The sequence below is a fragment of the Bacillus rossius genome, chromosome 10, assembly GCF_032445375.1.
Source record: "Bacillus rossius redtenbacheri isolate Brsri chromosome 10, Brsri_v3, whole genome shotgun sequence".
In the NCBI taxonomy this organism is placed as follows: Eukaryota; Metazoa; Arthropoda; class Insecta; order Phasmatodea; family Bacillidae; genus Bacillus; species Bacillus rossius.
Genome location: NC_086337.1, coordinates 3,279,084 through 3,306,349, shown reverse-complemented (window position 1 = coordinate 3,306,349; position 27,266 = coordinate 3,279,084). Strand labels below are relative to the sequence as shown.

General features: G+C 38.2%; 1 protein-coding gene across 1 annotated transcript in view; it reads right to left on the bottom strand.

Annotated features, from left to right (window-relative positions):
- The window catches only part of LOC134535720 (T-box transcription factor TBX10-like), a 591,112-nt gene that overhangs the window by 298,316 nt on the left and 265,530 nt on the right, over nucleotides 1-27,266 (bottom strand). The window contains exon 4 of the mRNA XM_063374928.1: nucleotides 17,753-17,909. Within this exon, the coding sequence (XP_063230998.1) occupies nucleotides 17,753-17,909 (157 nt within the window). The remainder of the gene's footprint in view (nucleotides 1-17,752; nucleotides 17,910-27,266) is intronic.

The window sequence follows — 27,266 nt, the reverse complement described above, 5'->3', positions numbered from 1 at the left end:
CGACAAACAAACCATCCATCCGATTACATTATTCCAAGTAACCATATTGGATGATGACATCACCGTTGCAATTTCCGTTACGGCCGACATCTTTAAATATATTATCCGAGTTTAATGAAAAATTTTTTTTTAAATTTATAAAAAAAAAAACTTTTACGACACTGAGCTCGGAGTCCTCGGCTCGAATCTGGTGAGGGCAAAAAAAATGGCGACCGATCCTTCCCTCGTGGTGGCTGCAGGCAGACTGACCCCCACCACTTTTTTTTTCAAAGTATATATAATGTCATCTAGTATGATGCCATGTCCGCCATCTTGTCTTCGATGCTGGAAGCCATCATCATTGTATCGTCAGCGAGAGTACGCTGGTGCCATGTTAGTTTAGATCTTATCCACTAGAGTGCAGTAATCATTTATTACTGTGACACCAGACATCTTGAAATTTGGCCGCCATCTAGAAAAACCGTAATTATTTAGTTAGGAATTCAGGAAAAAATCCAAAATTCATCAAAATAGTCACTCATTAACTTACATATTGATTCGATCCGCTCCAGTCCTTGGTTCGATACTATATCGATGCAATAAAGTTTAATTTTATGAAAAAAATAATAATAATTTCAAGAAACCATGTTCAACATTCTTAAAGAGAAATAAATCCTCTACTACCATCATCCTATCAGACATCAAGACCAACATCTTTGGAATATTCGTAATAATTAACCTAGAAATTCAGGAAAACGTTAAAAATTCATTAAATAAATTTGCAAACAATATACTGATTAATTAGGTCGACTAAGGTCCTTGGCACGATCCTGGACGAAGCTAAAATATAATTTAATTTAAATACCAGAAAAGTGTAAGGTTCGAGAAATAAAACACCACAAAGTCTTTTACAAACATAATATTTATTACACAATTTCTATCCTACTACAGGATTACTTGCGAAAGCCAGCAATCTTATAAACATTTAGCCCTTCATAGACGTGCAACGACTACTTCTTAGCTCCAACAGCTCCAAATGCTCCAACAGCTCCAACAGCTCCAAATGATCCAACTGCCTTTTCTTTCAACAGCTCCAATGATATTGGGCTACAATGGTACGAGTCTAAGAGACTACGATGCTACAAGGCTACGAGTTTAAAAGGATCTAGCTGGTTCCGAGTTAAACATGACTGTGAGACTGCATGACTAAAAGACCGCATTGCTACGAAACTACATGTCTATGAAGCTACATGGATACAAGTCTACTCGGCTCCAACACGCAATCTACACACAGTACACACAGGAAACTGAACGTACACACAGTACACACAAGAAACGGAACGTACACACAGTACACACAGGAAACTGAACGTACACACAGTACACACAGGAAACGGAACGTACACACAGTACACACAGGAAACGGAACGTACACAAAGTACACACAGGAAACAAAACGTACACACAGTACACTCAGGAAACGGAACGTACACAAAGTACACACAGGAAACAGAACGTACACACAGTACACACAGGAAACTGAACGTACACACAGTACAAACAGGAAACGGAACGTACACACAGTACACACAGGAAATGGAACGTATACACAGTACACACAGGAAACGGAACGTACACACAGTACACACAGGAAACGGAACGTACACACAGTACACACAGGAATCGGAACGTACACACAGTACACATAGGAAACGGAACGTACACACAGTACACACAGGAAACGGAACGTACACAAAGTACACACAGGAAACAAAACGTACACACAGTTCACACAGGAAACGGAACGTACACAAAGTACACACAGGAAACAGAACGTACACACAGTACACACAGGAAACTGAACGTACACACAGTACAAACAGGAAACGGAACGTACACACAGTACACATAGGAAACGGAACGTACACACAGTACACACAGGAAACGGAACGTACATACATTATACACAGGAATCGGAACGTACACACAGTACACATAGGAAACGGAACGTACACACAGTACACACAGGAAACGGAACGTACATACATTATACACAGGAAACGGAACGTACACACAGTACACACAGGAAACGGAACGTACACACAGTACACACAGGAAACGGAACGTACACACAGTACACACAGGAAACGGAATGAACATACATACAGTAGCGGAAACACACAGGCTTAGTTGGAAATCGGAATACAAGAAATAAAAATATTAAATTTTTACTTTCAATATTTAATTACTTCTCAACATTACCCAAATACAAGTAAAAGAAGCCATTATTGTATGTAGCCAGCTCTCCTCAGTTCTTTGATTATGAAGGATATTTCTTTGATGCACGAATAGTTTCCTGCACAAAGCGAGCCATGTAGAAGTCTTAGCCGGTCAACCAATATGTTTGGATCTATCCATGACGTGTAATCAATCTCTTCTACCACCATCTTACTTGCTTGTTTATTATAAATTCTTTTATAATCACAATCGTCCCAGTGATCATAATAAGCATTATCAGATTTATTTATTATAACACGACGTTTCCATCGTTTCGGTTTCAGGACATCGCCACATTCTTCGATCTTGTCAGCTCTAGGTGCTTCATCACAGTCTATGCCTTTGTCAACAGCATCAGAGTCACTGTAACAATCACTGTAGAAGACATCCTCTTCACCCAGATTACCGTATGAATTCGCTATCGATGATGTCGAAGTGTCTTTATCGTCTTCATGCTTCCTTTCTAGGAGTCCATCATTTTTACAAAGAATGGAGGATCTACTGAATATAGGCTTGAATGTATTCTCACTTTTCACGGTGTTGATACTTACATTAGTTTCAGTCTTCCCGAAGCCATTAGCATCCTTCAATTTATGTTCTTCCTCACGATCGGGTGAGCTAATACCATCACGCTCAGGACAAGGAAAATTATTGTCGTAATGCAGATCACTCTTCTTTAGTCTAGTGGATTCATCGGTGTCCTCTATGCCGTAAGTAGTCTTGACTTTACATGTTCTACCATGTCTTTTTAAGCTGTCAATTCGTGTTAACAACCTGCTACAACGATTACAGCTTAACATGTTGCGTAGTGGGTTTCTAGCACAATCATTCTTCTCATGACGTCTAGCATTCCTTCTCATGACAAAATCCTTGCCACAGTATCTACAGTGGCTTCCTTCCGATTCAGCCGCAGATAACAAACCATGATCCATGGTAGCTTCTGTGACTAATGTTAGATACAAACTGTCAGTTTTCTCCAATTGGAACCATTTCTTAAATAGAATTTTTTAAATATTTCATCAGCGAGAGTTAAGTTATCTAATGCAAAGCAAATTGATGCAAGTAGTTCTGGCTGTCATCAAAAGATGTCGCCACGTGTTGCTTGCAGGTAAATAATATCTATTTCATTAATGCGGGATGCGCAATGCTCACTATCGATCGCAAAGGAAGGTTAGTTTCGCTAGACTCCAAGGAGAAGGAAGTTCGACCTTCCTGTTAGTGCTTCTTAGATTTCTCATAGATTATTATTATTCGACTGAGAAATGATTTTTTTAAATATCCACCTGATAAAAATATTACAAGTGATGATTCAGTGGCAGAAGTTCACTAATTAAATGCAACCTTGAATAAAAATTACATGCCTCATTAAGTAAAAAAATCCTTCATGCAGAGATCAATTCCTCATCAGTAACCAGAAGCACTCGGAGAAAACCATCAGATGTCTAGTCAGGAATAATCAAAAGCACCCCGAGAAAACCATCAAAATATTGTCAAGTATAATCAGGAGCACACGGAGAAAACCACAATAATATTGTCAAGAATAATCGGAAGCACACGGAGAAAACTATCAAAATATTGACAATAATAATCAGGAGCACACGAAGAAAACCACCATAATATTGACAAGAACGAACAGGAGCACCCGGAGAAAACTACCATAATATTGACAAGAATAATAAGGAGCACACGGAGAAATCCACCATAATATTGTGAAGAATAAACGGGAGCACACTGAGAAAACCACCATAATATTGACAAGGATAATCGGAAGCACACGGAGAAAACCGCCACAAGTTTTGTTTGATATCATAAAATTACAACAAAAAAAATATTAAAAAATTAAAAATATAAACGAATAAAATTCAAAATCTGATTCTGCTAGCTTGTGAACTTCTCTTTGATGTGCAAAGTTAGAGTTCTAGTACAAGCCAGAATCAGATTTTGAATTTTATTCGTTTATATTTTTAATTTTTTAATATTTTTTTTGTTGTAATTTTATGATATCAAACAAAACTTGTGGCGGTTTTCTCCGTGTGCTTCCGATTATCCTTGTCAATATTATGGTGGTTTTCTCAGTGTGCTCCCGTTTATTCTTCACAATATTATGGTGGATTTCTCCGTGTGCTCCTTATTATTCTTGTCAATATTATGGTAGTTTTCTCCGGGTGCTCCTGTTCGTTCTTGTCAATATTATGGTGGTTTTCTTCGTGTGCTCCTGATTATTATTGTCAATATTTTGATAGTTTTCTCCGTGTGCTTCCGATTATTCTTGACAATATTATTGTGGTTTTCTCCGTGTGCTCCTGATTATACTTGACAATATTTTGATGGTTTTCTCGGGGTGCTTTTGATTATTCCTGACTAGACATCTGATGGTTTTCTCCGAGTGCTTCTGGTTACTGATGAGGAATTGATCTCTGCATGAAGGATTTTTTTACTTAATGAGGCATGTAATTTTTATTCAAGGTTGCATTTAATTAGTGAACTTCTGCCACTGAATCATCACTTGTAATATTTTTATCAGGTGGATATTTAAAAAAATCATTTCTCAGTCGAATAATAATAATCTATGAGAAATCTAAGAAGCACTAACAGGAAGGTCGAACTTCCTTCTCCTTGGAGTCTAGCGAAACTAACCTTCCTTTGCGATCGATAGTGAGCATTGCGCATCCCGCATTAATGAAATAGATATTATTTACCTGCAAGCAACACGTGGCGACATCTTTTGATGACAGCCAGAACTACTTGCATCAATTTGCTTTGCATTAGATAACTTAACTCTCGCTGATGAAATATTTAAAAAATTCTATTTAAGAAATGGTTCCAATTGGAGAAAACTGACAGTTTGTATCTAACATTAGTCACAGAAGCTACCATGGATCATGGTTTGTTATCTGCGGCTGAATCGGAAGGAAGCCACTGTAGATACTGTGGCAAGGATTTTGTCATGAGAAGGAATGCTAGACGTCATGAGAAGAATGATTGTGCTAGAAACCCACTACGCAACATGTTAAGCTGTAATCGTTGTAGCAGGTTGTTAACACGAATTGACAGCTTAAAAAGACATGGTAGAACATGTAAAGTCAAGACTACTTACGGCATAGAGGACACCGATGAATCCACTAGACTAAAGAAGAGTGATCTGCATTACGACAATAATTTTCCTTGTCCTGAGCGTGATGGTATTAGCTCACCCGATCGTGAGGAAGAACATAAATTGAAGGATGCTAATGGCTTCGGGAAGACTGAAACTAATGTAAGTATCAACACCGTGAAAAGTGAGAATACATTCAAGCCTATATTCAGTAGATCCTCCATTCTTTGTAAAAATGATGGACTCCTAGAAAGGAAGCATGAAGACGATAAAGACACTTCGACATCATCGATAGCGAATTCATACGGTAATCTGGGTGAAGAGGATGTCTTCTACAGTGATTGTTACAGTGACTCTGATGCTGTTGACAAAGGCATAGACTGTGATGAAGCACCTAGAGCTGACAAGATCGAAGAATGTGGCGATGACCTGAGACCGAAACGATGGAAACGTCGTGTTATAATAAATAAATCTGATAATGCTTATTATGATCACTGGGACGATTGTGATTATAAAAGAATTTATAATAAACAAGCAAGTAAGATGGTGCTAGAAGAGATTGATTACACGTCATGGATAGATCCAAACATATTGGTTGACCGGCTAAGACTTCTACATGGCTCGCTTTGTGCAGGAAACTATTCGTGCATCAAAGAAATATCCTTCATAATCAAAGAACTGAGGAGAGCTGGCTACATACAATAATGGCTTCTTTTACTTGTATTTGGGTAATGTTGAGAAGTAATTAAATATTGAAAGTAAAAATTTAATATTTTTATTTCTTGTATTCCGATTTCCAACTAAGCCTGTGTGTTTCCGCTACTGTATGTATGATCATTCCGTTTCCTGTGTGTACTGTGTGTACGTTCCGTTTCCTGTGTGTACTGTGTGTACGTTCCGTTTCCTGTGTGTACTGTGTGTATATTGCGTGTTGGAGCCGAGTAGACTTGTATCCATGTAGCTTCATAGACATGTAGTTTCGTAGCAATGCGGTCTTTTAGTCATGCAGTCTCACAGTCATGTTTAACTCGGAACCAGCTAGATCCTTTTAAACTCGTAGCCTTGTAGCATCGTAGTCTCTTAGACTCGTACCATTGTAGCCCAATATCATTGGAGCTGTTGAAAGAAAAGGCAGTTGGATCATTTGGAGCTGTTGGAGCTGTTGGAGCATTTGGAGCTGTTGGAGCTAAGAAGTAGTCGTTGCACGTCTATGCAGGGCTAAATGTTTATAAGATTGCTGGCTTTCGCAAGTAATCCTGTAGTAGGATAGAAATTGTGTAATAAATATTATGTTTGTAAAAGACTTTGTGGTGTTTTATTTCTCGAACCTTACACTTTTCTGGTATTTAAATTAAATTATATTTTAGCTTCGTCCAGGATCGTGCCAAGGACCTTAGTCGACCTAATTAATCAGTATATTGTTTGCAAATTTATTTAATGAATTTTTAACTTTTTCCTGAATTTCTAGGTTAATTATTACGAATATTCCAAAGATGTTGGTCTTGATGTCTGATAGGATGATGGTAGTAGAGGATTTATTTCTCTTTAAGAATGTTGAACATGGTTTCTTGAAATTATTATTATTTTTTTCATAAAATTAAACTTTATTGCATCGATATAGTATCGAACCAAGGACTGGAGCGGATCGAATCAATATGTAAGTTAATGAGTGACTATTTTGATGAATTTTGGATTTTTTCCTGAATTCCTAACTAAATAATTACGGTTTTTCTAGATGGCGGCCAAATTTCAAGATGTCTGGTGTCACAGTAATAAATGATTACTGCACTCTAGTGGATAAGAACTAAACTAACATGGCACCAGCGTACTCTCGCTGACGATACAATGATGATGGCTTCCAGCATCGAAGACAAGATGGCGGACATGGCATCATACTAGATGACATTATATATACTTTGAAAAAAAAAGTGGTGGGGGTCAGTCTGCCTGCAGCCACCACGAGGGAAGGATCGGTCGCCATTTTTTTTGCCCTCACCAGATTCGAGCCGAGGACTCCGAGCTCAGTGTCGTAAAAGTTTTTTTTTTTATAAATTTAAAAAAAAATTTTTCATTAAACTCGGATAATATATTTAAAGATGTCGGCCGTAACGGAAATTGCAACGGTGATGTCATCATCCAATATGGTTACTTGGAATAATGTAATCGGATGGATGGTTTGTTTGTCGCAAATATAAATGAAAAGCCATTCCCTTGCATTACTCTATCATCAAACCTAAACATATAAATGCATACATATATATATTAAACGTAGTTTAGAATATGGCTTCATGTTCCAAACTTATCTCGACTTGTCTCGACTGGTTACACATTGCATAACACTTGTAGGTTTTTTAAATTCAAACTTGTCATCATCCGGCGACAATGCCTTGAACTAAAGATGGCCGACAGTGGCGCCATCTGGTAGCGACTTTATGAATTAAAGATGGCGGCAACAGAGAACTTGGTGAATACAGGCTACCGACTTGGCGACATCCGGCAGTAAATTTAAGAATTAAAGATGGCGACGGTGGCGCGCTCCGGCAGTAACTTTAAGAATTAAAGATGGCGGCGCCTCTGGCAACTAATTTTTGAATTTGGCGCGCGATACTAGCGACATCTACCAACCAACTTGAGGATCAAGATGGCTTCGCCTATGGCAACTAATTTTTGAATTTAGCGCCATCTGGTAGTCTGTGCTGGAATTAAAGATGGTGGCTGTATAATAATTTTAATTTCAAATGTGACGTCTTAGGTATGTATTAAGGAAGGCAAAAGATGGCGGCTGATGTTTACATCAAATTTCGAAAAGTTGAAGTTCGAAAAAAAAATTCGAATCCAAGATGGCGGCCGTGACGAAAAGTGCAACGGTGACGTCACGATTCGAAGTTGGTGGAAATTACTAGAAATACAAAATGGCAAATGGATTAGCATGGATTAACATATAAATTAGCATAGATTGGCATACGGATTAGCATAGATTGGCATACAGGTTAGCATAGATTGGTATACGAATTAGCATAGATTGGCATACGGATTGGCATAGATTGACATGGATTAGCATAGATTGGCATGGATTAGGTTAGGTTAGCATAGATTAGCATATGGATTAGGTTAGGTTAGGTTAGGTTAGCATAGATTAGCATATGGATTAGGTTAGGTTAGGTTAGGTTAGGTTAGCATAGATTAGCATATGGATTAGGTTAGGTTAGGTTAGGTTAGGTTAGGTTTGGGTAGGTTAGGTTAGGTTAGGTTAGGTTAGGTTTAGTTTAGTTTAGTTTAGTTTAGTTTAGTTTAGGTTAGGTTAGGTTAGCATAGATTAGCATATGGGTTAGGTTAGTTTAGTTTAGTTTAGTTTAGTTTAGGTTAGGTTAGGTTAGCATAGATTAGCATATGGATTAGGTTAGGTTAGGTTAGGTTAGGTTAGGTTTAGTTTAGTTTAGTTTAGTTTAGTTTAGTTTAGTTTAGGTTAGGTTAGGTTAGGTTAGGTTAGGTTAGCATAGCATAGATTAGCATATGGATTAGGTTAGGTTAGGTTAGTTTAGGTTAGGTTAGGTTAGGTTAGGTTAGGTTAGGCTAGGTTAGCATAGATTAGCATATGGATTAGGTTAGGTGAGGTTAGTTTAGTTTAGTTTAGGTTAGGTTAGGTTAGGTTAGGTTAGGTTAGCATAGATTAGCATATGGATTAGGTTAGGTGAGGTTAGTTTAGGTTAGGTTAGGTTAGGTTAGGTTAGGTTAGGTGTGCGAAGGAAGTACCTACAGGCTCCGACCAACAGCGCTTCTCTGCTGTGAAGTATTAGGAGATCAGAACTTGAGAGGAGGTAGTAATAAAAACTTGCCGGTGCCGTTGCGCGTCGTGGAAGTAGAGCGCGCCAAAAGACATGGTTGCCTGGCCGTATGTATCCGGCGTTCATAACACGTGTAGAAGTAGGCTTATATTCGTTACCTCCTGGCTGTTTATTACCGCCTAATACTTTTCAGAGCGAGACGTCCTGGCGAGCTGGTCTGTCCGTCCTCCTCCGTTCGTTCGTTACGTAACGGGACATTTTTTCGTGCGTACATGGCTGATGAACATAACGGGACACTTTTTCGTGCGTGTATGGCCGGCGGAAGTGACGTAATCCAACATGGGTGATGAACGTAACGGGATACTTTTTCGTGCGTGCATGGCTGATGAACGTAACGGGACACTTTTTCGTGCGTACATGGCTGATGAACATAACGGGACACTTTTTCGTGTGTGTATGGTCGAAGGAAGTGACATAATCCAACATGGCTGATGAAGCGAAGCGTTAAGGTGGCTGGATCGGATCCCCGATCCCCCTCCCCCCTCCCTTGCCACAGGATGAACTATATACATCTACTAAAGTAATTTCAAAAACTTTCGTCCTACTAACACTATCAAATTGGTTGAAACGTATTGCAAACCATCTAAACATTATCCTAAACCTTGATCCAAAACTTATTTTTATACCAAAACATTTGTCCAGTAATGAAATATGGTGTTTGAAGGTGAAAAAATTTATAACATCCTTAGTAAGTATTGTATAAAGTTGGTTTCAGTTAATTCGATGTTGGAAGCATTGAATTAAAAAAAAACACATTCGAAACATTTTCGCTGCATGGAATATTAAAAATATATATAATCGATCAATTTCGAAAATTGAAGAACATAAATATGTTATGTAGGCATTAATTTTGTTTTCACAATATTACAGAATTTTAAAGTGTTTTCGAGAACATTCCAGAAGAAAAATGTATTTCGAAATTTAACTCTACCTGTACGCTGTGCCGATAGGAATTTATGTTGTTTTAGAATAAAAATTTTCATTAGTTCATATTTTTACTACGGGAATAATATAAAAACACTTTAAAAAAAGCTCATATTTACTTTTAATGTTCAATGTAACAAATAGAATGCAACTTTTCAAAGGTAAGAATGGTGCTTTCGCCGATCGTCAATATTTAAATTTAAAATATTTACATTTACTTTCGGACACATTTCAACAGTTTGAGTATAATGCATCGTCAAGCTGGAAGTCTGTAGTAAGAAAAAAATTAAAAGCAGTCATGAGGACTGCCGACAGAAGTGAAAACGTTTTCGCAATTTTTACGAAAACATATTATCACAACAAATTTGTTTAATGTCGTCAGTAAAATAACTCCAAAATTACTATAAAATACGCATTGCTTAGTAATTGTAGGTATTAAAAAAATAAATAATGATGTTCTAAATTTGTAGATTATATTGCTACAAAGACTTTTCAAACTATATATCTATATGAGAATATTAGGTAATATATTTTTAACTCTCAATTTACTGCACAGTAATCGTTTACTTAAGATTTAAAAGCGGAATAAGTTAAACTAATAAGAACAGATATAGTGTTGTCGTTGACACGTCACGTGACCATGTCGATGACGACTTACATGAATTTACTCCCTATCATAACCTATGATCATAACCTAAACATATTTCGTAAATGCATCGGCTGGGTATTACACATTCTCTTCTCATATATTTGCTTATGACAGCAATCAATGTAAACCAAATAATTGTTAAAATAATTATTATTACGTACTAATAATAATTATGAAATTAATAATGACAATTATTACGTATTAATTGAATATACTAAACACAGCGACACAACAGCGAAGAACAGCTGACTATCTTTCTCGCTCGGGTACACTCGGCGGTCCCGAGTTCACCCGATCTAGCCCTTCCCCTCAGAGCGTGACGGATCAGCCTAACTTACTACCTACGAAAAAATGTGTGTGCGGTGCGCCAAAATAAATTTTCACTTCAAAAACCTGATCTAAAGAACACAACGTTTATAATGATTGTCCTAGTCACTCTTTGTGAAACATGGCGATAAGGACGCTGCCTTGAGAAATAAGTTTGCCGATTTCCGTAACGTAGTTGAATGTGAGCCAGCTTTTAGTAAGAGGGGTAAAGGCTGAGCGTAAATTTGAATTTTTCTTAATTAGTCCCATCTCTTATCTTAATATCAAGAAATTGCCATGTAAAAAAAATTAAAAACTTTTAAAGATATCATTAAACGTTTAAACATTCAAAATATTTAAAATTTCTTTTTAAGTCGTGTCTTGGGACCCTGCTTCAGTCGATAATGTGCTAAGCCTGAGGGTCTGCTCTCCGGGTGACTATGGCCGTGCCTGTCTGACTTAGTCGCTTTATGTACGTAATTGTACAAGCAGTTTTAGTTTCGGTAGCCCCTCCCAGTGTGATAACTGTTATTGCTGATTGGCGGCCTATCGGCCGTGCTGCGATTGGGCGTCAAGGAGGAGGCAGGGCGGAGCAAGGTCGCGCGGGTGGGAGACGCCATCCGCCCCTCAAAGCTCGGAGAGTTGGCCGCTCGGACAAGTGGTCACTCGGACAAGTGGTCCTTCGGACAAAAGGAGCTCGGACAAGTGGTCATTCGGAGAAGTGGACACTCGGACAATTGGTAGGCCCCCGGTTGATGCCACATACACTTAGCGACTGCCCTTGCGATTTATTTATTGACATTGCAAATGCAAGCCGCACTGGAAACTGTAAACGCTTAAAGCTGAATGTCATAAGGTTACTTTAAAAATATTTATATTGTACAAAGTGTTGGGTTAGTTTGGAAATAATTTTATGTATGGTGGTTCAGTATTCTTAAATTTTCTAATTTTCCGTTAAATTTTTTCTTTCATAAGAACCTTCTCGTGACAATAACAAACACAACAAAAAAAGAATTAGTGAAATCGGTTCAGTCATTTACGCGTGATGGCGTGACCAAGGGAAATAGGAATTAATTATTCTTAAATTTTCTAATTTTCCGCACAATTTTCTTAATTTTTTCTTTCATAATAACCTTCTCCTGACCATAGCAAACACAACAAAAAAAAAATTAGTGAAATCGGTCCAGCCGTTCACGCGTGATGCTGTGACTAAGGAAAACGGGTTTCATTTTTATATATATAGATAGTTCACCTATGTCGAGCTTCCATCGCTTGTTCCGTGCATTGAGTGCAGACTACCAATAGTTGTGTTGGCGTCAAATATGCAGAAATGACGTTATGGTAGCTAATAACTGTTACCATATGTGTGCTTACAACCTGCAGTGTGACCTCAAGCAGTGTCACCTGTGTGTCAAGATGGTTGCTCGCACCAATAAAATACAGAAACATCTTACAACTTGTATTTTTGCTGTCCTCGCGACTTCAGACACCCGGTTTAGCTTCTGCTACAAGACCTTCCAGAACTCCAGTCATGCCAGACATCATGAGAAGACATCTTGCGGTCTCAACCCTAGCCATAAAATGTATCCATGTGAGTACTGTGCTGAAGTGTGTGCCAGGGTTGGGAAGTCGAAAGCTCATACCAAAGTGTGCACAAGCCCTGTTTCACCACCGACCAAGAAGCAGAGAATGGCCACGATTAAGTCTGCCAATACACCTAACAAGATCACTAGCCGAACAAATGTGGTGAAAGAGGTGGGCTTTGGCCATCATCCACGGCTTCATCATTGCAGAAGTGGGATTCTGGGGCAACTTGAAGACTTGTGTGATAGAAAATTAAACCAGTTCTGCCCAGGACATATGTACATTCATGGACACTATCAATGTTAAACTAATAAGCTAACTTAAACTGGAAATTAAAGAGAATGGTTTGCTCAAGTACAACATCTTGCTTGAGTGCGATTATGAAAATAAAAAGTTTATATGTGAAGACAAGAGGGACTGAAAAACCACGAATGTTCTACTCTATTCAGTTCATGAGGTGGAGGATGCCATTATTTAATAATTCTCTAAGATACGTAAAGAAGAGGAAGACTACATGTGAAAGGTATCTAAATTGACATTGTCTGGTCTTAAGCTATTACAACCACACATAAACACGCTTTATCCACTTCGATCTAGCTCCTACATCAAAATACCTAACTGCGTAAAAAAATATATGCGGTGATAAATCTGTAAAAACTTAGATGAGCACATACGTTTTTATTATTCTATCATGGTCAAGTTTGAGGAGGGTGAGCATGTGAGCATCTGAGCATGTTAGTCAGTGCTACAATGACTTAGAGGGGAAGTTAAAATCACTAACATCGAGTTTCCCAATCCACTTTGCCAGATTCCTCTGTTCGAGAAACAGAATCTTGGTTCCTACATAAACATCTACAGCATCGACGAAAACCATATGATTGTTCCGGCACGTGTCGCTCCAGAAGAGGAAAGAACATAGGCTAACTTCAGTTTCTGTTATTGGTCTTGAAACTTGCGGTTTTTTTTTGTAGATTGTGGGAATTTATGTGGAAATATATGGTTTTGTGTTTGAAATATGTGGGTTTGTGTGGATTCAGTGTGGATATAGTGAGACTATTAGTAAAATCAACATCAATATTCGCATAGGGTTATGATTCTGAGTTTTTAAAAAAGTAATATAATATGCTTTCAGTTTTATTTGATTCATACATCTTTCATTGAGTTTTTTAGATGTTGATTACACTACATAGAAAGTTTCTTACATATTTGTGGATAGGTTAAGACTTCAACTTGCCTGGCAAAAATGACTAAAATGTATCCAAAACCAAACAAATGCACGTTACATTCAATAATGACTTGTTTTGTCTGCACGTGCGTAAAGGTAAAAAATAAATTACATTTTAGATAAAAAAAGTTTTATTTTGTGTAATCTCATTTCTAGCTAAGACTTAGGTCTCGTAGTACAACTCATAACATACAGAGGTAAAAATCGTAATCTATGACTAACAAACTGGAAAGTAATAATAACACCTTTTCAGTAATCGCTACGAGTTCGCGCAGCATTGTAACTCAAATCATTTGGAGCCAAAATGTAGATGGATACATTGTAGCTACTGGGAGACAAATGCATATGAATCCATTTGATCTAGATTGTGCTGGATCATATCGTTTTCTTTAGTTTTTTAGTGAATGTATCCTAGCTAATGCATCCTTACGAGTTGAATGTTTTGTCCAAATGTGTGTTCTTCTCAGTGAATTTTTGTAGTTAAGTCTGTAGGCGGGGCTGAATATTAATGGTTCAAAAACACATTGGTCTTGTAGTAAGCATAAAATACATATTTCAGGGATGTTGCAGCTCTGCAGCAAACATTAAATTTGCTGATTTGGTATTTTGTACACAGTTTTTTTTCTATATGGTTAATGTATTCTTGTAGCCACTTAATCTTGTAGTCATGTGCGGAATAAATAATTCTTCTGTGTTCATCGAGATGAAAGGATGGGTAATTGAATAATTAAATTTTACACTAAAGAAATCCATGTGGAGGGAGCTCACAACAGAAGGCAGTTATAAATGGACTGTCATGCTACTGAAAACACTGAAAAATAGGCATGTTGCCGGTTAATACAAAAGATAACTGACGCCTGAAAAATGCTTTTTTTTTTAATGAAAATAAGCTAGGCGTAAGAAAACTTGTAGTTAAAATGGTAAAATTTGTATGTATTTATAAATTGTCGACAGAAATATTCCGTGTTAGCAAAATACATAATTACCGCACGAGTTATTATTTGGATGATTTATGAGCTTCTATGATACGTAGAGCATTCTATGGGGAAGAAAATCAGCGTACCAAGTACCATAGCTATTTTTTAGTAGAAATTTAGTAGAAAAAGTGATACATCGGAAAGATTATCTCTTGTTTGTGTAGTCGTTATGATTCGATAGGTTGAAAACATTTGTATAAAAGCTACTGATGTTATATATTAATTATAATGTATTTTATTGTTGTGATTTTTTTTAGTAAATGCATGTCTTAAATAAATGAAAAAAAAAATTTCCTATACTGTTTGAAACTTTTCACTAGTTACGAGGCCAGAATGCTCGTCGAAGGTACTTAAAATGGAATTATGGCTGGGGACGTGTGGTGACAGGACTAAATGACGCAGCTAATTAGGCTGTGAAGGGTCTTAGGAGGAGGGGGGGAGGTCTGCTGACATCAAAGGCCGTGCGTCAGTGACGTGTGTGCTTGGCACGCATGAACAGGACTGCATAGAAAGGGTAGAGGGGTGGGGACAGTTGAACCATAGCTCCCTTATGATGTATCATTCGTAGTTATCAACAGAGCTAGTAAGATGTGTCGTGCCAGCTATGAGAAGATTGTTGAGGATGAGTTCTATGGGTGCTGTCAGGAGCCTAGTGGCCAGGAAGAAGCTCTTGCGATGGATGAAGATGAAGAGTCCAGGGAAGACATCGCGGATGTACCTGTGAACACCTCCACTCTGACTGTGGAGGATATTGCTGCTGCAGTGAGCACGTATCCTGAGCTATCGACTTTAGAGCTATGTGTGCGAATAGTTGTGTTGATTGAGCATTTGTTGGATAGTATGGAAAGTGCTGCGGAGCGGGCTATTGTGAAGGGGTTTGGTAACATCCTCTTGAATAGCATTGTGTTAGCGAGGGGAGAAGATTGTGTTTAGAAGCGTGTTTGTTTTTTATTAAATAGTTTAAATAATTTTTATATTTCATTTTCTTCGAATTCTTGTCATGACTTTTAAAACCATACTATTTTCATGTGATATGAAGTGCATCTCGCAGAGACCGTAATTGCTGAGGTGAGTGTTGTAACTACATCATATACACTATAGCGATGAGACATCAAGTTGAAATGTAAAATGTAATGTGTTGGTTCTGTACACTCTAGTAAAGAAGGAGCACTTCTAATACTGTACAAATGTGAAGAATCAAATTTTTTCTTAGCATAATATTCTCGTGCACGATTAATGCTGCATGAGTTGTTCCTTTCAATAAAAATTTTAGGGAAATGTATATGTACACAAACATTTAAAACATCTGCTTTTATGCAGCTTTTTAAACACAACTATGCAAACATGTTTCTGCTTATAAGTGTGAAATGTAAATATATATACAAACATAAATATATCTACCTCCATGTAAGTTTTAAATACGAATATACGTAAACACGATCATGCTAAAAACAGATTCTTAATATTGTGAGTGAGGACTCTGATACATTTCTGGTCCTGTGATGACAATGATAGAGTTAATAAATTAAATTTGATTGGAAAAACGTTATTAAGTATTATTACTATAATTTTCGCATACGCAACGATAAGACGATTAATTTGATATATAATAACATATGTCTAAGACTATGGGTATTACTATCATAAATGATTGTGTTTATGAAAAAACTGTGATCACAACCACCATCATAAACAAAATTACTGGATTTTGTGGATATTTTTGGTCTATAAGGTTCATAACAACACTGGTAGGAAAAAGAAACTTGACCTTACATTCATTGGGGTACTTTAGGATCCAACTTTCTATGGTGAAATCCATCAGATACAATCAAAATTACAGACTCTGCTAAACAAGATGTTTGCCTCCCATAGACAGTGACACATAGGATTTTATTTTTATATATTTTGATAACAAATATATTTTTAAAATGGTGAACATCACGACAAGTGCAACATGCAGGAATGAGGTGTGCGAGGATGAAGTATGAGGTTTTTTTATTAAAATTTTATTTAAAAAGGTTTTTCTTTTCCCCCGATTTTATAGGTTAATTATTATTAATTTTCAAAGATGGTGGATGTGATGTCATGAATCAAAATAGCGTAATGTTATAAAAAAACAAAAGTGGCTGATTGTTATAGAAAAAATGACAGAATCCAAGATGGCTGCCGGAAGTGACAAAAACCCAGATGGCCAACACGAATCCTTAAATCCCGAGACTTGAGCCAATGCACTCATATGGACCAAATACACATACTAACACAAAATGCATTCAGTTAACATGCAATGTAAAAGCAATGCACACACACAGAACATGCTATGCACCCACTGAAAATGAAATGAACATGTAATGCACACACTTATATGCAACCAACAAACAATAAACAAACTAAAAACGCAATTAACATGCAATGCTCATACCAAACACGTAATGAACATATTGTGTACATACCGAACACGCAATGAACAGATAATGCACACACCGAACTCGTTGTTAACACGCAATGTAGGCCTACACACTGAACACCCAATGTATAAACTGGACACACTATGCACACACCGATACACAATGTATAAGAAATACACAAATACCACATGTAATGAACAAGCGATACACACTCAACATTCAATGAACATGCAATGCGCACACCGATATGCAATTAACAAGCAATACACACACTCAACATGCAATGAACATGCAATCCACACACCGAACACAATATGCACGAACTGAAAATGCAATGAACACGCAATGCACGTAGAAGCTGGTTTCAAAAAGAGGCTACTGTTCATTTCCTCGGAGCAAAACAATAAGAAGGCTATTGGTTGATGTTATCTGCAGAGCATTGTAGAAGCAGAGAGAGCCTTGCGCTGGACGTGCAGGCGACACTCACGTGGCCATTGTCGTCCAGCTGGTTGTTGGTGAGCTTGAGGCGATCGAAGGACACGCCCTGCTTCATCCACTGTGCACCGCTAGCCGGGGAGTCAGGGTGCACGTGTATCCTGGGTGGCGAGATGGGGTCTGCCTTGCCTGCCACCACCCAGCTGGAACTACACAGTACCTGCTCATCACTCACACAGCCAACTAGAACTACACACAGCACCTGTTCATCAATCACACAGCCAACTAGAACTACACACAGTACCTGTTCACTCATACAGCAGCCAACTAGAACTACACACAGTGCCTGTTCATCACTCATACAGCCAACTAGAACTACACACAGTCATTGGCGCACCCAGGGGGGGGGGGGTTTGGGGGTTTAAATCCGCCCCCCCCCCCCGAAAATGTGAAGAAAAAATCTAGAATGGAAAAAGTAAAAACATTCCCAGTCCCAGCAAAATAGGTACGATGGTCTATGGGCAGCGCTCAATCTACCAAACTTTGTGAGATGTTTTCACGTCAGTGTATACATTATGGTGTCGCCAGACGACTATGCTTACCCCTGCAGCGCCTAGTAATCTCTACCCGGCACCCCCTCCTCTAATCGTTATCCCTCGCTCTGTTAGTCGATGCGTTTTCATTTTCTCTTACTCAGTCTGTTTTCGGCTACCGTGGAAGATTACCGAAGATTGTGGGCAGTGTTCTTCTTTGCGAGTTTTAGAACTGATGTTGATAGTGAGTGCTGTATCAGAATGTCTAAACGTAAGCATGGTTTTAATTTACTGAACTACTTCTCCAAACGACCAAAGCCAGGAACTAGTTATGATGCTGAACATGAAGGTAAGCGGCTTGCAGGGAATTGATAGATTTCTCATTTGTGTGTCAGCTACTATACTGTATTTCAAGTAATTGTCCATTTTTTATGTTGCTCTTCCGAGAAAAGTGCCTGTAAACACAAACAGTAGAGCACAGGGGCCCTTTTTTTCTTTTTTTTTTTCTTTTTCTTTTTCTTTTTTCTTTCAAAAAGCCGGTAAGTATTAGGATTAAGCACCACTACCACTTCAATGGAGAGGGCAGACGTCTTTCTCGGAAGAGAATCGTCAAAACACGGACAACTTACATGAAACACAGTAAATCTGCAGTTCATGATGATGGATAGATCCGTGGCAGGAATGCAGGTTGGACAGAGGCACTTGTGATATCACGTGGCTCTAGTCACCAGAGAGCATACATTACTGTGCAATACAAAAACATTAATTCGCATTTCTAGACGCATAATTCCTACCACAGTGCAGGCACGACCCAATGATTGCGTGCATGTCTTCACAAGTATCTCGCGATGAGTAAACAACTGTTGCCCTTCGCACATTTTCCAGGAAATGGTCTGTGAGTACAGAACCCAGTTCCCAACTCACCCGTGCCCAAGAGCGTCACCAGCCGATAACCTGGAGGGGGGGGGGGGGAGTTGATATATGGAGCCATGGTTTAACAGTAGATTATGGCAGCGCAGACGGAATACTTGGAATGGAATAAGTGAAATCATTCGAGTTTCGATGTACGAGACTTGCTTGATCGTTCAAACCAATCAAGTGAGTGAACTTAAACCTTTGATTTCTTTGCATTTGGCTTTCGCTACATTTTTTTTTTAATATCTAGAGGGAGGCAACTGCCCTCCCTACCCCCCTTGGCTAAGGCCCTTGCCCGTGCCCGATATCGTGTCCCATCAGTCACAGAGTGAGTGTACTTCCTACGGCCTGTATTAAACCTGCGATATATGTGCCATACAGTCTTATCTAAGTCGTACATATAGGTAATGGATGTGTGGATGTGCCAGATAACTGTAGTAATAATGGCGTTACATACTGTTGTTGTAGTGACCCATACCGCAGTATAAGTAATTGTGCGATCGTTGTTAATGATTATCATTCTTAAATATACAAATGTTTAAAACAATTAAATATGAGTGCTTTTACAGCAATATGTATGACCAGAAGAAGTTTCTGTTCAAAATACCATCTATTATTTTTGGACGATTACAAAATTAATAAATTATGATTGATAATTAATTTAGCATTTTATCACGGAAACAGTTACTTATTTAACGCGGTAAGTTATTATTCAAAATTTTCGCCTCTGTGGACAGCTTTGTTCACTGTCACCTCACCGTAAATTCCCTTAATGACCAAGTTCGTCATTCCATTGTTGCCCATGATGTACGATCAGTCCCGAGCGACACGACTTGATCATTAAAGTTAATTGGCAGTCATAATTCGTATTTGGTGTATGCTATAACTTTACCCAGAGAAGGTGGTAATACAGACTCTTACATTATAGTTTAGTGGCAACGGCATATGGTGTTATGTATGTGTTACTGGGACAAAAAATTGATGGAGATTGAGAAACCAATAAAAGTTATAATAACAATTGCAAAAACACTGCTCCTGGAAGTAATAACTCTTATTATGGAATGAGTTATAAGTTATTATTTGTGTTTGAGTTATCTGTTCTGTAAATTATATCTGTTTATCTTAAGTCTTTCACTCTTTCGACAAAAAAAAATGTGTGTCAGGAGGCCGGAGTACATGACAGAAATGATAAGTTAAACTTCTATAAATAGCTAAACCAGTCGTAGTAGAAATGTGACACACATTCTTGATATGTTTTGGTTAATTAGTAATTGAGAAATTATATTTCAGACTCTCAAGAAGAGAAACTGATTGCTGAGGTAAATGAACAGACTGTAGTGAAGACTGTGGGAAGTGTGGAAGAAGATGAAGATGTCGTAGTTAGTGTTCAACAGTCGGACCCATACGACATAGCTAATTTTGTAGACAATAAACTAATAAATAGTGAGAAGAAGGACATCTTGATTAAACTATGGTCACCGTCAGAAACCTTTACATACCCATCATCAGGTAACAGGAATTTAAAGTTTCAGCACAAGTGGTTGGTTGAATGGAAGTGGTTAACTTACTCAAAAAAAGTTGATGGAGCATTTTGCAAGTTTTGTGTTCTGTTCAACAAAAAATGTGTTGGTAAAGGAAGTCACCAAAACCTAGGGCAGTTGTGTTATGAAAAATTTTGTAACTGGAAAAAAGCAAAAGAACGTTTCAGTCAACACCAACTAAGTTCGTATCACCAGGAAAAAGTTGAGACAGCCAGCATCATAATGATGATTGAGACAAAACAGCAAGATCCAGTTGATTTGCAACTAAATGAAGAAAAAAAGAAACAAATTTTGCAGAACAGAAGTAAATTAAAACCCATTATTGAGTCAGTGCTCTTCTGTGGAAGACAAGGTTTGAGTTTAAGAGGTCATCGGGATACTGGAAGAGTTGGAGATGATGATACTAAGGTAAATGAAGGAAATTTCAGAGAGCTGTTAAGAAACAGGGCAAAATACGACGACAGCCTCCAGAAGTCATTATCTAACAGTAAAAACAATGCATTGTACACTAGTTGGAAAATTCAAAACGAAATTATTGAAATAAGCAACAGCATTATTATTGATGTATTGGTAGCCAAGATTAATTTGTCATTTTTTTCTGTGCTGCTTGATGAAACGACAGACATTTCTTGTGTTGAGCAAATGTCCATAGGCGTGCGCACGGTAGGTGCCACAGGTGCCTTGGCACCACCATTAGGGATAACGTTATTTTGTTTTTTACAAGCAGAAATAATACATACTTACAAAAAAACGTATTATTTACAAAAAAAAATATATTTTCCAATCGTGTCCAGTTCCAGATATGTGCTCATAACACTATCAGTATATCAATTATCAATCGAACCAACTTTACACACGGAAACAAGCCCGTTGCAATTACTTGTGTTGTACGCGCGAGCCGCGGCTACGAAACTTCTGAAATGTAAATAATTCTCATAGTTCTCCTCGAATTATATAGAATGCGCGCTCGGTGTCCACTGTTCACTCCACTCGGCAGGCGCACGGAATAATAGCCGCCGTCCGCCAGGGTTTATTTAAAAAAAAAGAGAGAGTTTAGTTAGTTAAAAGGATAGGCTTACTCGATGACTTATATGCAGTTGCCGACAAAACATTTTTGTTGTATTCCAAAAGTTAAAACTTTTGCCCACTCTTATTTGTGTTTTTATTATTTTAATATTTTACATATTTAAGATATGTTACAAAAACTCCCTTGATTTGTTGATTTTAAAACTTAACATTTGAGAATGTTTTTTCTAGCATTTATTTGGCGTCTTCAGAAAACATGTAAGTACGGTTTTTCAAAGCCACCAGCATGAATTCCGTGCAAACAATTTGTGCAATTTACTTTATGGCTCAACAAAGCTTAAAACTCTAAATAGTTTAGTAGTTTTCCTCGTGATTATAACGTTCAAAGTCATAATTTGTCATAAAAAATGTTAAATTTTTTACATCTGTGTATTTAATGTTTTTGTTCGGAAACACCTTAAATAGCACCATTTTGCGCTTTCAAATCCAAATTTTTCCGGACCCCCCGCTTTAGGCTCGGGGTCCGTGAATGACAGGGCTGTTGTGTAATCTGGCACCACCAATACTGAAGTCCTGCGCACGCCTATGCAAATGTCCCTTTGCATTCGTTGTCTAGATTCTACAACATCTAATGTTGAGGAACTGTTTTTGCAGTTCATACCTCTTGAAGATGTCACAGGCAAAGGGATTGCATTTGCAATGATTGATAAGCTTAAGGCTCTTGGAGTAGATCTGAGCAAGGTGCGTGGTCAAGGATATGATGGAGCAGCTGCAATGAGTGGAAAATTCAATGGCGTACAGGCCCATTTTCAGTCTTTGTATCCACAGGCACTGTATGTTCATTGTGCTGCACACTCCTTAAACTTAGCTGTATTTAATTCCTGTGGTATTGCAGCAATTAGAAATTGTTTGGGTACAATTGGTAAGTTGCATGACTTTTTTCACACCCCTAAAAGACAGGGTGTACTGGATGAATGTTTGAAAAAAGCAGAAGTTTGTTCTAGCCATGAAAGACTGAAACAGATGTGTGCCACTAGGTGGGTTTAAAGGTACAACTCTGTTGTAATTATTCTAGAGTTATATGATGGCATTGTTTTGGCTCTAGGAATAATTTCTGAATGGTCAGATAAAGATTCTGCTAATGCTGCACACCAGTTAAATTGTACAGTAAAAAATGTTGATTTTGTTGTTGCTCTGCATGTTATAAATCAGGTATTTTCCTACAGCAGCATTTTATGTAAGCTAAAACAACAAAGAAATGTTGATTTGAAAAAGGCATGTGATCTTGCAGAGGATACACTACAGGAGATAAGAAATATCAGAGAAAATGCAGACGCTGAGTTCACCAAGTTATTTACTAATGTCGCAACAAAGGCTGAAAACTTTGATTTTCAAATGAACAAACCAAGGACAGTTGGCAAGCAAACGTTGAGATGCAATGTGGAAACTGATACTTCAGAGGACTATTATCGAGTCGCAATATACATCCCGTTTTTAGATGCATTCATAAATAATTTGGAGGAGAGATTTACAAAATACAGGTTAATATTGACAGGATTCCAAACATTGTTGCCAACAGATCCCACCAAATTTTCTGAGGAAACATTGAATGACTTTCAGTCTTTGGTGATGTTCTACAAAAATGACTTGCATGGTACAACTGACGAACTAAAAATAGAGCTGAGGTTTTGGTACAGAGCTATTTCTAGGCTGAACAATGACGACAGGCCAAAGGATGCATTATGTGCTCTGAAGCATTGTGATGAAAACATGCTACCGAACATTAGAATTTTGTTGCATATATAAGCAGTACTACCTGTGTCCACTGCTGAAAATGAAAGGACTTTTTACACTCTGCGTAGACTGAAAAGTTATTTAAGAAGTTCTACTTCTGAAACAAGGTTAAATGGTTTATCTCTCCTGCATATATACAGGAACTTGACACCATCAGTTGACACAGTTTTGGACAAAATGGCGGAAAAATCAAGAAGAATGGATATTTGTTTAAAATAATAATATTGCCTTGTCGTGAATAATAGTTTTTAGTAGTGTTTTTTTTTAATAGTGTACCACGAACATTTCATTCATTATGTCTGCAATATGTATCATCAACTGTATTTGACAGAACTGATGCAGCATTGTTAAATATGAGGCTTTTGTTTCCTGGAAGGACAGACGGAACTTTGGTATGTATTATACTAGATTAGATTTAGACGGAAAAAAAAGTGTATTCCTGAAAATTAGAGACTTCCAAAATTACTATAACCAGTAAAAGATTAATAATATATTACCTTTAAAGTGTGTAATGCGCGAAATTAACACATAGTGTAAACAATTGTAGTTACTTCATTTAGATATATATTTTTCCTTTCCTTTGGCTTCGGGCCTTCAGTAGTAAAGATTGGTGATCGCTGATCAGTGTTATTGTAGTATTACATTTGTAGTCTGCTACCGTGAATTACTTTAATTTTTTTTTTTACAAATTAGTTTGTGATAGTACCTATATAAAAACTAAGAATTGTTTGTGCGCTAAGTTTATCTCAATTTTTGCATAACTTTGCACTGTATTTCTGCAGTTTTAACTAGACATTATATTTGTGAATTTTGTACCCTTTGTTTTTATTCGTAGAGTGAACTTAATTTGTGTGTGTGAATGCAGTAAAAAGCAAACCATCATTGTCAGTGATTTAAGTTGCACAGAATGTGGACTTTATTGCATGTTATGATTCTCATGGTATTAAAATAATACTGATTTCGAGCGGACGAGACCCTGGGTTTGATAAAGGTATCTTTGTTTCATTCTTGTCTAAAACAAAATTTAGTACCGTACTAAAAATTATTCTTTTTTCTACCAGCAGTATATTTAATAATTTGATACAAAAACTTCTTAAATAGCACAAATTTTCACCTAGAAATCCAAATTTTCCCGGAGGACCTCTTTATTTTTGAAACCGATGTTCCTTCATAAAAAAAACTTCAAATCCCCCCCCCCAAAAAATAAATTCCTGGGTGAGCCTCTGCACACAGTACCTATTCATCACTCACACAGCCAACTATAACTACACACAGTGCCTGTTAATCACTCATACAGCCAACTAGAACTACACACAGTACCTGTTCATCACTCATACAGCCAACTATAACTACACTCAGTACCGGTTCATCACTCACACAGCCAACTAGAACTACACACAGTGCCTGTTCATCACACACAAAGCCAAATAGAACTACACAGTACCTGTTCATCAATCACACAGCAAACTAGAACTACACACAGTACCTGTTCACTCATACAGCAGCCAACTAGAACTACACACAGTGCCTGTTCATCACTCACACAGCCAACTAGAACTACACAGTACCTTTTCATCACTCACACAGCCAACTAGAACTACACACAGTGCCTGTTCATCACTCACACAGCCAACTAGAACTACACAGTACATGTTCATCACTCACACAGCCAACTAGAACTACACACAGAACCTGTTCATCACTCACACTACCATTTAGAACTACACAGTACCTGTTCATCACTCACACAGCCAACTAGAACTAAACGCAGCACCTGTTCATCACTCACACAGCCAACTAGAACTACACAGTACCTGTTCATCACTCACACAGCCAACTAGAACTACACGCAGCACCTGTTCATCACTCACACAGCCAAATGGAACTACACACAGTGCCTGTTCATCACTCACACAGCCAAATAGATCTACACACAGTGCCTGTTCATCACTCACAAAGCCAACTAGAACTACACAGTACCTGTTCACTCATACAGCAGCCAACTAGAACTACACACACTGCCTGTTCATCACTCATACAGCCTACTAGAACTACACACAGTACCTGTTCATCACTCACACAGCCAACTATAACTACACGCAGTACTGGTTCATCACTCACACAGCCAACTAGAACTACACACAGTGCCTGTTCATCACTCACAAAGCCAAATAGAACTACACACAGTGCCTGTTCATCACTCACACAGCCAACTACAACTACACACAGTGCCTGTTCATCACTCACACAGCCAACTAGAACTACACACAGCACTTGTTCATCACTCACACAGCCAACTAGAACTACACAGTATCTGCTCATCAATCACACAGCCAACTAGAACTACACACAGCACCTGTTCATCAATCACACAGCCAACTAGAACTACACACAGTACCGGTTCACTCATACAGCAGCCAACTAGAACTACACACAGTGCCTGTTCATCACTCACACAGACAACTAGAACTACACACAGTGCCTGTTCATCACTCATACAGCCACCTAGAACTACACACAGTACCTGTTCATCACTCACACAGCCAACTATAACTACACACAGTACCGGTTCATCACTTACACAGCCAACTAGAACTACACACAGTGCCTGTTCATCACTCACAAAGCCAAATAGAACTACACACAGTGCCTGTTCATCACTCACACAGCCAACTACAACTACACACAGTGCCTGTTCATCACTCACACAGCCAACTAGAACTACACAGTACCTGTTCATCACTCACACAGCCAACTAGAACTACACGCAGCACCAGTTCATCACTCACACTACCATTTAGAACTACACAGTACCTGTTCATCACTCACACAGCCAACTAGAACTACACGCAGCACCTGTTCATCACTCACACAGCCAACTAGTACTACACAGTACCTGTTCATCACTCACACAGCCAACTAGAACTACACGCCACACCTGTTCATCACTCACACAGCCAAATAGAACTACACAAAGTGCCTGTTCATTACTCACACAGCCAAGTAGATCTACACACAGTGCCTGTTCATCACTCACAAGGCCAACTAGAACTACATGCAGCACCTGTTCATCACTCACACAGCCAACTAGATCTACATATATTGCCTGTTCATCACTCACAAGGCCAACTAGAACTACACACAGTGCCTGTACATCACTCACACAGCCAACTAGATTTACACACAGTGCCTGTTCACTCATACAGCCAACTATAACTACATGCAGCACCTGTTCATCACTCACACACCCAACTATAAATACACAAAACACTACTTGTGCCGGAATTTAGGTTTTTCGGCACGTTTCTTAATTGTTATTATAATTTTGAATTATTTTTGGAAAATTTATTTTCCATATAAATTGGTTACAAAAGGGTGATTTACACTTTGTTAGGCTGGTGTACTCTACTTAGTTAAACTTTGTTGCAGTGGCCCGAGGCATCTTTTCACATGGGCCAATCTGATATTTTCCAACGCTAAAGGCGACGTTAGCAGATCAGATGTAATTTCCCCCACTTGCAGTCACGCCCGGGGCCTGTAACAATAATTCCCTGCATGACTAAATTTGCACACAACAGCTCTGGACAAGTTGTTACCTCTTCTCAGAGCCCAGCTTAGTGCAGCTCTTCTTGTCACGCATACGTCTTTGGTTCACTCATAGAAAGTCACGTTAGGCGCGCTTTCCCAGACGACATAGCAAGTTTTTACCATCCCCCTTCCCTCTTCTTCCCCCTGTGGCTTCTTGGAAACTTCAACC